Below are 15,101 nucleotides of genomic sequence, written 5' to 3' on the forward strand. Positions count from 1 at the left end.
AAAATCAAAACTCCAACCATAATTTGAAATCCTGATTTATTTCCTTATTCTTGATATTTTTTTTACGATCCTTTGCATTTGTATTTTACATCAACATCTAAGTATATATTTCATCTTACAATACTGCTATTTTCATAACCATGTGAAATCTGTGTCGGCAAGCTGCATACTAAAATTTGGTTTTTAACTGTCGTCAATCAAAAATATGAAAGGTACTGACTGATTAGGTTTGATTGACAGCAGCGAAAAACCAAATTTCAGTGTGCAGCTCGCAGCTCGCAGCTCCAGAGTTTGCATGTTTATGAAAATCACAGTAAGCTAGTGGGTAAGAATAATGTTTTAATTTTGAATGTCCCAACAAAAGAATCTTCACTCTTTAAAATATTTGACATATTTGGCAATATTACACTATTTGGATTCTCATTTTGTTTACACATTCATATATGCATTAGAGATCTCTCGAGTCTAGTAGTATGTTTGATTAAGAAGATATTCTTTTTTCATGTGATGTTAAATAACATTCAGTATAATATAGCATATTTATTTATGAATTTAATACTTAAGTTTTGAAATGCTTTGATTTATTGGAATGCTGGAATAGACAATTTTCCAATTAGTTAACCTGCGTCAAAATTCTGGATGTGACGCAGGCTACAATTAGTCAAACACTACTGTGTTTCTCAATCACAGGCTCATTTATTAAGTGTCATGTGAAATGGTACGTGATGGTTGTCATGTGAGGTGGTACGTGATGGTTGTCATGTGAGATGGTACGTGATGGTTGTCATGTGAGATGGTACGTGATGGTTGTCATGTGAGATGGTAGGTGATGGTTGTCATGTGAGATGGTACGTGATGGTTGTCATGTGAGATGGTACGTGATGGTTGTCATGTGAGATGGTACGTGATGGTTGTCATGTGAGGTGGTACGTGATGGTTGTCATGTGAGGTGGTACGTGATGGTTGTCATGTGAGGTGGTACGTGATGGTTGTCATGTGAGATGGTACGTGATGGTTGTCATGTGAGATGGTACGTGATGGTTGTCATGTGAGATGGTACGTGATGGTTGTCATGTGAGGTGGTACGTGATGGTTGTCATGTGAGATGGAAGGTGATGGTTGTCATGTGAGATGGTAGGTGATGGTTGTCATGTGAGATGGTACGTGATGGTTGTCATGTGAGATGGTACGTGATGGTTGTCATGTGAGATGGTACGTGATGGTTGTCATGTGAGATGGTACGTGATGGTTGTCATGTGAGGTGGTACGTGATGGTTGTCATGTGAGATGGTACGTGATGGTTGTCATGTGAGGTGGAAGGTGATGGTTGTCATGTGAGATGGTAGGTGATGGTTGTCATGTGAGATGGTACGTGATGGTTGTCATGTGAGATGGTACGTGATGGTTGTCATGTGAGATGGTACGTGATGGTTGTCATGTGAGGTGGTACGTGATGGTTGTCATGTGAGATGGAAGGTGATGGTTGTCATGTGAGATGGTACGTGATGGTTGTCATGTGAGATGGAAGGTGATGGTTGTCATGTGAGATGGAAGGTGATGGTTGTCATGTGAGGTGGTACGTGATGGTTGTCATGTGAGATGGTACGTGATGGTTGTCATGTGAGGTGGTATGTGATGGTTGTCATGTGAGGTGGTACGTGATGGTTGTCGTGAGATGGAAGGTGATGGTTGTCATGTGAGGTGGTAGGTGATGGTTGTCATGTGAGATGGTACGTGATGGTTGTCATGTGAGATGGTACGTGATGGTTGTCATGTGAGATGGTACGTGATGGTTGTCATGTGAGGTGGTACGTGATGGTTGTCATGTGAGATGGAAGGTGATGGTTGTCATGTGAGATGGTACGTGATGGTTGTCATGTGAGATGGTACGTGATGGTTGTCATGTGAGATGGAAGGTGATGGTTGTCATGTGAGGTGGTACGTGATGGTTGTCATGTGAGATGGAAGGTGATGGTTGTCATGTGAGATGGAAGGTGATGGTTGTCATGTGAGATGGTAGGTGATGGTTGTCAAGTGAGATGGAAGGTGATGGTTGTCATGTGAGATGGAAGGTGTTGGTTTTGTTTTTATTTTATATTTTGCTTTTCCCCATGGACCTTGGACCCTGTCTAGTGTAAGCCCTTTCATTCCCATGGCAATCAAGGTCTAACTCATGTATGTTGATTGGTCAGCATTAAGGCCTGGTTATGATGTGAGATAGTGATAACACAAGGTGCTTGTTCCCAGGGCTCTCCATCAACTTGTACTGGAAGATGGTTGGTATTTTGAAGTGTAAGCTAAACAAAAAGACAAATCAATACATTAGGAATTTTAGATGAAATTGGAGGTAAGAGTTGTAATCTAAAAACTGGTGGGGTAAAATTCATGGTGCAACAACTCCACTTTATTCTGTAATTCTTAAAATAAGATTTATTCACATGTTGAAGTTTGGACTTGATGAATAAAAGAAACGAGTTCATTCTTGACCTCAAACCTTTATTTCATGTTCATGCAAGCAAATTCAGGAAAGGTCTATTGATGCAGGTTACACTGGGGGAGGGGACAGACAGGATTATACTGTACCTTGATGAAATGTGCTTGACCAAGAATCAATGGGTCTGCTAGGTTAACCTGAAGCCTTGCAATATGTAATGAGGAATATAGACCAAACACCTCTAGCTTCCCATCATTCATGCTGTTGATGATAAATTATTCATGCTTTCACTTCTCTGTTGCTCTTGGTTACATTACGACACTTCAATTTTATGTCAAGAATAATCATGCATCCAGTAAATGCAAGTTTTCACTAGCGACATAAGCGATGGAAGCATAAGCATAAGATTGTTATGTTGTAGTGAAAATGAATGTGATGCAAGCATAAAAAAAACAATAGGAAACCATTGTTTATGCAAGAATCCAATATATGTAGGGGACTGAGTATGATAATTTGATTGGGTTACCACCTTGTGCTTCTGCATGTTAGTAACAGAAGCATAAGAATCTGGTTTTCACTTAGGACGTAAGGATGGAAACAGAAGCAGAAGCATAAGAAAAAGGAAACCGTTCCTTCTGCTTATCCTTCCATCGATGCTCTGCCTATGCTTACGTATTCGTTGGTTGATTTTCACCGGAACACAAGACATCTTACGCTTATGCTTCCGCTTCTGCTAACATCGCTAATGAAAACCAGGCTTAAAGGTTTGTGGAATTTTAAAGTGTTTGTATTGTTGAAGTTGTGCATTCTTTACTTTACTGTTGGTATTTGTGAATATTCTGATGCTCAAATGAGGCTAACACTAAGAAAATGAGTCTGTTATTATCCTCAGTGTCTTATCAACTCATTAAAGGTCTTTTTATTTACATAACTTTATCCATGATAATTATCTAAGTTCCTAAGCTATCATGGAAGGGGTAAGCACAACAGAGCTTGGCTCCAAATTAGACCAGCTGTTATATCTAGCGTGTTACAACTTACTATTGATAACCTTCAACATTCGTGTGATGATAATAATGAGAAGTATAATCGAATGGTATATGGCATATGGTATATGGTGTAAGTACTTGTCTAGTAACTGTACCTTGGTACTTGCATGTTCTCTTCATTTCTGTTCTCTCTGTCTTTCCACAGTTCACAGCCCCCACACCAGCTTCCAATGTTTAGTACAACAATACCCTCTAGTTCTGGTAGATCAATAACTTGACCATCTAATTCCAGCTTAAATACAAACATATTATTATTGTTTAGCAAGGGCTAAATAGGTTGATACCTCTTTAATAGCATAATGATCATAAAATATCGATCCTGAATGTGTAGCTCCAAAAATTATCCATACCCCCCTCACGGAGGAATTTTTGAAGACACCCCCCTCCCCCTGGAAATTCCAATTTTCTTCCATACAAACTCTGTAATTTTTGTTCTTTCTCTGACCCCCCTACTCATCGGAAATTCCAAATTCCTTTGTGGGGTGGGTATGAATGATTTCTGGAACTACACAATCTTTTTTTTGATTCAGCCAGCTTTCTCTAATCTCATTACTGGAACCATGGGAAGTGTGCACTTTTAATGTTGCAGCCTCTAATGCAACCAATTCCCAGGTTTTGTGACAAGTGAGTAGAGCTGCTTAATGTTGGTTCTTTCCTGTGATTCAATGGTTTTTTTCCCTCCATAAATAAAGATACTGAAATTCAATAGACCCTTTTCGAGTTCCAAATTAACTCATTTACTAAGGCTAAGACTTGAATCAGTGTCTAATCACTCGCAAATACCAAGAGTAAAGTAAAGAATGCACAAGTTCAACAATACGAACTTTGAAACTTGACGGACCTTGACTGGAAAACGTGAATATTCTTCACAAAATCGAGGCTAAGCCTGAGTAAATGAGTCTGTAATCAAGAAACACAGTGGTAATTTGGGACTTGAAAAGGGTCTATTAGATCTTGCATCCAAAGGCAAACACTCCAGGCAATAAGCCTTTTCATAGTTTAAGAATTGATTCCACTGCGCATGCGATTTTATCCCGAATTTCTCACCTTCTTTTGTTTAATTAAGAACAGAAGAAGGTTTAAACAAAAGAAGGTTTAGACAAAAGAAGGTAGAAATTCGGGATAAAATCGCATGTGTAGTGGAATCGATTCTTAAACTATGAAAAGGCTTATTGACATATTGTCAGTAATACTTTACCTTTACTAGTTCATGCAAGTTTTTGCACTCTTGCTCCAACACATCCCTTGCTCCATAAATACCATACATTGCCTAAAAATAGTAAAATTTATCTTTAGATTTTTACAGAATGTACCTTGATAAAATAATTTTTTAAATGTATTATAAGCACTAGAAGAACATTTTGTTACCTTATTAAAAATACGACTTGAGAAAAGTGCCGGCTGACGTTCTCTATGCTGATGAAAGTTGAGCACAACTTTTGCATCACATCCCACAGAAAAATAATTATTCATTATGAAGGTCTGAAGAGAAAGAGATAAATATAGCAATTATCAACATGGTTGACTCATTAGGTTTATAAAATTCATGTATTCTGGCAATGACTTACTTTCCTTGGCTTTCTAACTCCAAAGTAACTCCTGCATTCTATAGTCATTAACCATCTATGGAATATTGATTGCAAAAATAGATGTGGTTAGAGTGCAGACCATATATCAGCAAAAAAACTACTATGTAGTGCTTAAAAGTATTTAGTTATCATTGAACTATGTAGCTAAGAATTCACCCAGGCATAAACAAAACAAAGATGCATAGCGTTATTTTCTTTTGTCTCCAATGTTCTACTCCAGTGATATCCAGTAATTCGTACAAAATAATGGTAAAAAAGCTGCAATTAGTCAATACATCTTGTTTCGTTTCATGGATCATATACAGTATGACTTGCACTGTACTGGTTTTAAACCCATGGTTATTTACATTTCACAGACTTGTGGGCTTATGAGGGGGGCTTATGCTTCATGTGTACTACGTATTATGACAGCTAATTTTTGGATATTATAACTTGTTGATAAATATACAATATACCTACCTATCTAATGGTGTAACTTTGGCTTTAAGAAGAGATTCCAAAATGTCGTTAACATCTTGTTCACCATTATAGCCACTGCCCCACCCTAACACCCGCGCAAGGTCATTCCCAGTACCAAGAGGCAGAATGGCAATGTGAGGTGAATTCTGGGAAGAATAGGAACAACAGTTAATACAACTAGTATAAAATAATGTATATTGTAACTTGTGTTGAACTCTGAGGGTAGGACTTCATCTTACTTGCTATATTGTTATGACTCACTCAAAGAATCATTCTCAAAAGAATGAAACATCTGAAGCTGAAAAGGTCAGGCTTGGCCAGGCTCTATTATTGTGAAATGATCAAAAGTCGACCTACCTTTAACTTGACTTTATCCAATGCAGCTAGGACCCACCCTACACTACCATCTCCTCCACATACAAGTATTCTGCAGCTATGATCAGGCAGCAGTTTACAAAACTCTAGAGCTGAATCTGGGGAAACTTCATGCAAGTCAATGACCTGAATTGTAAATTGAAGGTATTGTCAATAAAGATAGGAAAATATTGTACCCTGTACAAAACATTTGCGGGGATTGGGACATATTTGGAGCAGCGAATGGAGAGAGAACTCACTAGGGAAGTTGAAAGACTAGTGATATACTCGTCTATCATGCAATCAAATTCTACTACAACTCGGGGGGGGGGGGGGGGGTACTCCCCTATATTCGCTATACAGGTACAGGGTATGGTTTTCATCCATTCTACTCTGGAACATGGTTTATAAAACCTTGCTTGCTCTGGGACAGGGTAAATAAAATCACGCTCTCCCCTCTCTGGAACAGGGTTTTAAGTGGTCTTGCTCTGGAACAGGGTACGAATTTCAGCGAATTTACTGTGTAACAGGGTCAAGGTAAAATGGGCTCAGGGGCACGTCCCTACCCTAAACGGGCAAGAGTACCCCCCGGGACTTGCCCTCACTTTTCCCTTCACCCCCTCCCCACATGACAAGAACAGCTAGCTGGTGAACGAACCTGAACAGGATTCAATACTCCTCTGAATGCTCTCAGTAGGCGCTCTCCCTCATTATCACCACTCTTACAGTTAGCAAACACAAGTAAAGGACTCCAGTTCCTTATTTTCGGCGATGATACCTCGCGCACTACAAATCTCTGTTTGTTTTTTCTCCATCCAACTAAAGTTAAACTTATACAGTGTGGAGGGAGAATCAACGTTCTGTACCGTCCAAAGTCACAAACATTAGATTTACTCCTCAAACAAGCATCATGAGATTTTTCTTGACACCATATGCATCTTAGATCACATAATCGTGGTTCTAAACCACAAGGACAACCACAAACACTGCAGTAGCTGCATAGAGGAAGGTTCCCTCGAATCCAGTGATGTTTAATGTGAGCTCGCTTACTCAAGACAAGAGCTTTGCAAGTAAACCGTTTATTCCCTTCATCTACACATTCTTCATGTACTGAGATGTCGCAGTTCTCACAATGTGCTCCTCTAACTAAAGCATTTTCACAAACGTTACAATATGACGGTTTAACAAGGAATTCTGTGAAAAACCAGTGGTGTCCTTTATGAGGGTCGGCCACTCGAAAACCCCTGCGTTTACCAAAACTAAACAACTTGGTGACGATCCACGAGATAATCACAAAGAAAATACAGCAACAGGAGATTTGCAAAGCATCGCCTTTCCACTTCCATAACGACTCCATGTAGAAGATTAACGCAGAACGAGATCAGCTGCTCACAAATGCATAACGAAGCTCTATTAGATCTGCCATTTTGATTTTAGTTGTGTTTGTGTGGGCTCCCTGTGTTATGTGATGGAGCGATGTTCGGATGGACGGTATAGTTATTTTTTCGTCCCAGAATTTGACGGGAATACTTAGAAATGAGATATAAGTCATAATTTAACCACATGCAATGTTCAAACTCTAAATAACTTAAGGGTAACATTTCTTGTTTTTCGATGTATTCTTCATGGGATCCCTGTGGTAGTGGTAGTGGTAGTGGTAGTGGTAGTGGTAGTGGTAGTGGTAGTGGTAGTGGTAGTGGTAGTGGTAGTGGTAGTGGTAGTGGTAGTGGTAGTGGTAGTTTTCTAGATGGTATCCCTGTGGTTTCCCAAGATGCTGTGTGGCCTTTGTCAAAAACCATAAACACACAAGATGGCGGAAGAAGAAGAAAAAACGATGGAAGAAAAACGTGGCTAAAAGAACCTACCTTTATCCGGTAAGAAATGCTTACATACTACACTAATATCTATACAAATACTAAGGTTTATTTCGTGTTTTCTGAACCTATTTGTTCTTCGAAAAGCATTTTATTTTGAACTATCGTTTCATTTAAGATCACCATAATACGGTTCCATATTCTGTTAAAAGCTAGATTTTATTCATTATTCCAGGGAGGTGGGGGAAATGGAACTGAATATAGTGTTGCGATTTGCGAATTCACATCTTGATGTTTCCGTACGCTTAGAAATCAGTAGCCCAATATTAGACGTATTAGCCCAATATATACAAGAAGAAAATAGCCCAGCAAAACGAAATAGCCCAGAGAGCCCAATAAGTACGTTTTAGAACTCACGAAAGCATTAATCCCAACCGTATACCGTATATATTGTAGGAAAAAACCCAGGTTTATAAAATATTTAAAAACCAGATATAGTTCAGAGCTAATATCAATTCAGCTGACCATTCTTTCTCTCATAATGCACCAGTCATTTGACATCCCCCGCACCCCCCTAAGGCATACCCACGGGCATAGCAGGGATTTCACCCCATTTTCACATGTATTTGGTTCCCTGGTGGTCGGAAAAAGCGCTTCAATTCAAAGCTTCAGCTGCAACCCAGGGACTGACCGGAGACTGCACTTTTCCGTTTTGGGGACTGGGACAGAGTGAGCTCCTCGTGTGAGTTTACATAGTCATATAATGGATCAGACGAGTTGTCCTTCACGAATTTGCAAGATGTGATCCTATTGGAGGGCACACATGTGTAGAACAATAGAAAGCAATGATCTTTCCCCAACCCCGCCCCTAAACCTAACCAATCACAGTGGCGTTGCAAAGTCGTGAAGCCCAACCAAAGATTTTCATCGCATTTAATAATTATGTTTTTCTAAGCCATCGATCGGAAAATGGCTTTTCATTCTATTCTATGATAAAGAAAAAGACAGAAAAACAAAAAGACAAACAAAAAGGGAAGCAAATAAGCTGGTACTACATGGAATAAATATTGAACACTTAAATATATTTCTTTGTCGGCGAACACATTTCTGCTGCAAAAGATATGAAATATCCAGTTGACATTAAAATAAACTGCTCAAAAGATGATGCGGGGACTTCACTTTTATTTTCTTCCCAGTGGGGCGGGGCTTTCATTACCTTTCACTGAGGGAAAAAGTGAAGTCCTCGGGTATGCCTCGGGGGGGGGGGGGGGGGTGCGGGGGATGTCAAATGACTGGTGCATAAACAAGCTGTAATATCATAGTGACATATTATACATAGTGCTTTAGTGACACCACACACATCACATTCTTGGATCTTTGTTCCCAATAAAGTCCTCTTCATTTTCATATAATGACTTGTCTTCTTAGACATAAAGAATACTAATGAGGATGATTTTATTTAAATCTAAAATCAAGACTCATTAATTTAAATTAGCTTTTTCTTTATAATCATATTATCTATCTCATTTATTTATTCATTATGTTACTAAGCGCTTAGAATAGACTTGTATAAGCGCTATATAAGCCATATATTATTATTATTACTTATCAGAAATAGAGCTATGATAATAATAATAATAATAATAATTACATTCTTTAATCTGAGTTTATATGAAAACTTAAATTTTTATAAAGGCCAGTCTAATCATGTATTTAAGAAAGATCGCTCGACAATCAACATTTTCAAGACAGTGATATTTAACGGAAAACCTGACATATTTTAAAAATATTAACTCTTATTAGTATGGATCTTGATAAACATTTGATTAAGAAAACTCTTATATTAACTCTTAATTATGGCAAAATATTGTAAAGTCCTTGCAAATTCCCTTCATCTTTTTAAACACAAAGCTAAGCTAATACCTTATTTTCTCCTCCTACATTCACTATCGTACGAACTAGTATTTTTTTCATCTTTGACTCATAAAAACTTTCACCAATATTTGGAAAGGTTAAGCAAACTCCATGATGACCAATGAACATATTCTGGATATTCATTTAACTCAGTCATATCACATCATATCACAAGAGTAGTATTTGTCACACCAGTTACCCACCACCAACCGAGCAAGGTCCTTATGTAGCAGCTCTATTTACCTATCCGTTACTATATGAACCATTCAGAATCAGAACTAAGTAATTCCTCTTATTCACGTAGTCAGTAATGTAGGCATCCAGCAGTAAAACATGTCACTCGACGTTCACTCACTCAATCACTTACAAGCTCTAATCTTTGTATGTTCCTGTTGTGTTTACAGTAGTCTCTCGTGTGCACAAAGACTGGGCACTAGACTGCGTAGTCTTACACAATGACGTCACACGGTTCTCAAAGATGACATCACAAGTCCCCCAACTGAAGGTGTCTATGTGCATGGATTGTATCTAGATGGAGCAGGATCAGGGTTCGACGAAGCTGTAAGCTGATAGAAGCTGCATGTACCACTATCACATCATTACCATCGAATGTACCATTGTCCTATTTATAAGAAGCAGCGACGCGCAGGCCTGACGTACATTGTCCGCGTGGACCTGAACACCAATGAGAACCCAGATCACTTGATACTACGTGAAGTGGCTTTGCTATGTGATATCAAGTAAAACAGTACAAAAACATTTATTGATAGAGATCATATAGAGATTATTGGGTTTTATAGATAATCCATAGACATTTCCTTCGTCAGATTATTCAGCAGTTTTTGTTTTGCTCGCAGGATGAATGCGATCCACATTGCGCGAGAAGGAAAAACGCCAATAAAATGCCTAGAAAACGTCAAGCAGGAAGCGTTTTACTGAAAAAGCAAAGGACGCACCCATATACCGACTGTCCAGATCGTCTTTCTATAGAGCTGTTAAATGTGACGTAATTAGAACGAAAAACGACTTCCGGGTCCAACTTAATAATTACTTCTACAGATATTTTTATGTGTTCTTTTTTCTTCATAGCATGATTCTCTGGTCGTATGTCTAATTGTTGAAGGTAGAGAATAAATCCTGGGAATAAGTTCTGGCAAGATTTTATCGATCTCTTGCATGATTGGACCCGGAAATACGTCACAACTTAAAAGCCCTATAACATGTTACTCTGTATTATTTATGACGAGCTTAGATTTCGTTGCCAGAAAAACAAGTAAGCCACAAAAGAATTTCGTAGACCACAGAAATAGATTTTTTTTCAAATAATGAATAGTAATACTTAGTATGTTTTGATGTGATTTGTAAAACAATATACACCTAAATCCAAAATGGGGCATGGCCAGTTGAAAAGGAGGCATCCATGGCTAAATTTGCAGTATTTTCTTATAAATTAATGCAGCAAAATTGTCACATTCCTGAATGTAAGAAGAAAAGGAAGACAGAACAAGTGAACAAGTGTATACCTTGCATTGACACCATATTATTTGTTTGCATTTAGCCCTGGATGCCTCGTTTTCATGTAACACACTCGGTCATGTGTCATTTTTGGATTCATTTATTTAGGTGTATTAGCTCATAGATGTAGAGTATAAAATATTTTTTTAGGAATTATTAGGAATACTTAGGGTCTAATGTATACCAATAGTAACACAAATTGAATAGTCTGTGGTCAATGTCAAAAAAGATTGACGTCATATATTGAATCTCGGTTTCGTACTGCCCCCCCCCCCCTCCTTTCCCCATCAAATAAATCCTTGATCCCCCTTTGTTCAAGATATTGTATTATATTGCATAAAAATATGTTAACATAGCTTATAATATGATGTGAAGCCAGTACAGCTGAGTTCTCTTTGTACAGTAAATGATTTATTTCTATGTTAACTTATTATAATTTGAGTAGTGTGAATAATAGAACATTGAACAAGTTACTTGTGTGGTGTTATTATTAACGTCCCCATAACACAATTGCCACAACATGACCAACAGACCCATTGACCCAACGACATGTGCAACAGGCAAAACAATAGACCTAATTTATCCTGGTGTAATGTTTTCCCATTTCAGACCACATGTCATTCCCTACAGTAGTTTCTTTGTTTAATGGCTGTACATGAGAAGACACATGAGATGGATACAACTCAAACAAAGAATCTTAATCTTAAGAGAATGTCACGAGATCTGAAATAGAAAAAAAGTGTGCCCCAAATAAATGAAACCACTTCTAGCCTTCACCCCCCCACCCCCCTCACCCTGTAAAGTGCTCCGCCCATCCCCACCCCTCTCCTGCTAACCTAGACATAACCTGCCAAATACTTTTCTTTAACCTTTATCAGAACAGACTCAATATTACTATTATAATAAATTATAATATAAAAAAGAATATATTTGATGTAACCCCGTTTAATCCAGGACAAGTTCTTCCTTTGGGCTACCTGTGTCTTCGAGCCTTTAGTGACCTTTGATCAGCGGTAGATCAAGAGTTAAAATGGCCGCTGTGTGTTCGTTATACGAAGTCGGAGTAAAAATGGATATTTGATTTGTTTATTGGCAAAGTTAACTTATGACTGCAATCTGCAGGTATGTATGAAACTTGAGTAGTAATGTTTTGCCGCGAGAAGGAATAGAACATCAAGAGATCGCGTTTTTAAAGCAGTTTTGTTTGACGTTTGAAATCGTGAAACTTGGAAAACTGGTGCTATCGTCGTGTACGGATTAACGAAGTACGTCATAGGTTTCCGAACACACGAGTGGGACTTTGAAATTTTGGTTCACCTCACTTAGAAAAAAAATTAAGTGAAGACACCAAGAATCGAACTCGGTACCTTCGGCGCCAAAGAACTACTACAATGCCAACCCCAACCCTAAGCCTAACCCCTAGACCACGAAGTGAATTCGGTTGGGTAGTCTCATTTTGTAGTCATATTTAAACGATGAATCATCAGCGCGTGCAAATTGTCATTCTTATTGTCTGACATTCTACCATTTAATTCTCATTCTTATGGTCTGACATTCTACCATTTAATTGTCATTCTTATTGTCTGACATTCTACCATTTAATTCTCATTTTTACCGTCTGACATTCTACCATTTAATTGTCATTCTTATTGTCTGACATTCTACCATTTAATTGTCATTCTTATTGTCTGACATTCTACCATTTAATTGTCATTCTTATTGTCTGACATTCTACCATTTAATTGTCATTCTTATTGTCTGACATTCTACCATTTAATTGTCATTCTTATTGTCTGACATTCTACCATTTAATTCTCATTTTTACCGTCTGACATTCTACCATTTAATTGTCATTCTTATTGTCTGACATTCTACCATTTAATTGTCATTTTTACCGTCTGACATTCTACCATTTAATTCTCATTTTTACCGTCTGACATTCTACCATTTAATTGTCATTCTTATTGTCTGACATTCTACCATTTAATTGTCATTTTTACCGTCTGACATTCTACCATTTAATTGTCATTCTTATTGTCTGACATTCTACCATTTAATTGTCATTCTTATTGTCTGACATTCTACCATTTAATTGTCATTCTTATTGTCTGACATTCTACCATTTAATTGTCATTCTTATTGTCTGACATTCTACCATTTAATTCTCATTTTTACCGTCTGACATTCTACCATTTAATTCTCATTTTTACTGTCTGACATTCTACCATTTAATTGTCATTCTTATTGTCTGACATTCTACCATTTAATTCTCATTCTTATTGTCTGACATTCTACCATTTAATTGTCATTCTTATTGTCTGACATTCTACCATTTAATTCTCATTTTTACCGTCTGACATTCTACCATTTAATTGTCATTCTTATTGTCTGACATTCTACCATTTAATTCTCATTTTTACCGTCTGACATTCTACCATTTAATTGTCATTCTTATTGTCTGACATTCTACCATTTAATTGTCATTCTTATTGTCTGACATTCTACCATTTAATTCTCATTCTTATTGTCTGACATTCTACCATTTAATTGTCATTCTTATTGTCTGACATTCTACCATTTAATTCTCATTTTTACTGTCTGACATTCTACCATTTAATTGTCATTTTTACCGTCTGACATTCTACCATTTAATTGTCATTCTTATTGTCTGACATTCTACCATTTAATTGTCATTCTTATTGTCTGACATTCTACCATTTAATTGTCATTCTTATTGTCTGACATTCTACCATTTAATTGTCATTCTTATTGTCTGACATTCTACCATTTAATTGTCATTCTTATTGTCTGACATTCTACCATTTAATTGTCATTTTTACCGTCTGACATTCTACCATTTAATTGTCATTCTTATTGTCTGACATTCTACCATTTAATTGTCATTTTTACCGTCTGACATTCTACCATTTAATTGTCATTCTTATTGTCTGACATTCTACCATTTAATTGTCATTTTTACCGTCTGACATTCTACCATTTAATTGTCATTCTTATTGTCTGACATTCTACCATTTAATTCTCATTTTACCGTCTGACATTCTACCATTTAATTCTCATTTTTACCGTCTGACATTCTACCATTTAATTGTCATTCTTATTGTCTGACATTCTACCATTAATTGTCATTTTTACCGTCTGACATTCTACCATTTAATTGTCATTCTTATTGTCTGACATTCTACCATTTAATTGTCATTCTTATTGTCTGACATTCTACCATTTAATTGTCATTTTACTGTCTGACATTCTACCATTTAATTGTCATTCTTATTGTCTGACATTCTACCATTTTAATTGTCATTCTTACCTTGTCTGACATTCTACCATTTAATTGTCATTCTTATTGTCTGACATTCTACCATTTAATTGTCATTCTTATTGTCTGACATTCTACCATTTAATTGTCATTCTTATTGTCTGACATTCTACCATTTAATTGTCATTCTTACTGTCTGACATTCTACCATTTAATTGTCATTCTTATTGTCTGACATTCTACCATTTAATTGTCATTCTTATTGTCTGACATTCTACCATTTAATTGTCATTCTTATTGTCTGACATTCTACCATTTAATTCGTCATTCTTATTGTCTGACATTCTACCATTTAATTGTCATTCTTATTGTCTGACATTCTACCATTTAATTTCATTTTATTACCGTCTGACATTCTACCATTTAATTGTCATTCTTATTGTCTGACATTCTACCATTTAATTGCTCATCTTTTACGTCTGACATTCTACCATTTAATTGTCAATTCTTATTGTCTGACATTCTACCATTTAATTGCTCATTTGTACCTGTCTGACATTTCTACCATTTAATTGTCATTCTTATGTCTGACATTCTACCATTTAATTGTCATTTTTACCGTCTGACATTCTACCATTTAATTGTCATTCTTATTGTCTGACATTCTACCATTTAATTGTCATTCTTACCTGTCTG

The 15,101-nt window shown here is 36.9% G+C and overlaps 1 protein-coding gene and 1 long non-coding RNA gene across 2 annotated transcripts; one reads left to right on the top strand and one right to left on the bottom strand.

Annotated features, from left to right (window-relative positions):
* Positions 1-22: 22 nt before the first annotated feature.
* LOC116291455 (diacylglycerol kinase epsilon) lies at positions 23-7,427 on the bottom strand. Its single transcript, XM_031698623.2, has 9 exons — positions 6,544-7,427; positions 5,889-6,032; positions 5,532-5,677; positions 5,052-5,106; positions 4,852-4,965; positions 4,682-4,753; positions 3,579-3,715; positions 2,584-2,695; positions 23-2,297 (listed from the first exon to the last, which is right to left on the bottom strand). The coding sequence occupies exons 1-9, from the start codon at positions 7,240-7,242 to the stop codon at positions 2,172-2,174; spliced, it is 1,605 nt and encodes a 534-aa protein (XP_031554483.2). The 5' UTR covers positions 7,243-7,427; the 3' UTR covers positions 23-2,171.
* A 141-nt stretch (positions 7,428-7,568) lies between these two features.
* On the top strand, positions 7,569-11,601 carry LOC116291475 (uncharacterized). The gene is made up of 2 exons (XR_004196585.2): positions 7,569-7,759; positions 10,018-11,601. It is a non-coding gene; the product is annotated as an uncharacterized LOC116291475 (long non-coding RNA).
* Positions 11,602-15,101: the final 3,500 nt, after the last annotated feature.

This window comes from Actinia tenebrosa, unplaced genomic scaffold (genome assembly GCF_029948245.1).
Source record: "Actinia tenebrosa isolate PJP-AT-01 unplaced genomic scaffold, QUT_ActTen_1.0 PGA_scaffold0__85_contigs__length_37466705, whole genome shotgun sequence".
NCBI classification, from domain to species: Eukaryota; Metazoa; Cnidaria; class Anthozoa; order Actiniaria; family Actiniidae; genus Actinia; species Actinia tenebrosa.

What these genes read in the sequence shown, in the direction of transcription:
- LOC116291455 (XM_031698623.2), bottom strand. Translation starts at nt 7,242, where the DNA reads ATGGAGTCGTTATGGAAGTGGAAAGGCGATGCTTTGCAAATCTCCTGT. An exon ending in GAGTATTGAATCCTGTTCAG is followed by an intron (nt 6,033 to 6,543) that starts GTTCGTTCACCA and finishes TTTACAATTCAG; the next exon opens with GTCATTGACTTGCATGAAGT. An exon ending in ACTTGCATGAACTAGTAAAG is followed by an intron (nt 3,716 to 4,681) that starts GTAAAGTATTAC and finishes TTTGTATTTAAG; the next exon opens with CTGGAATTAGATGGTCAAGT.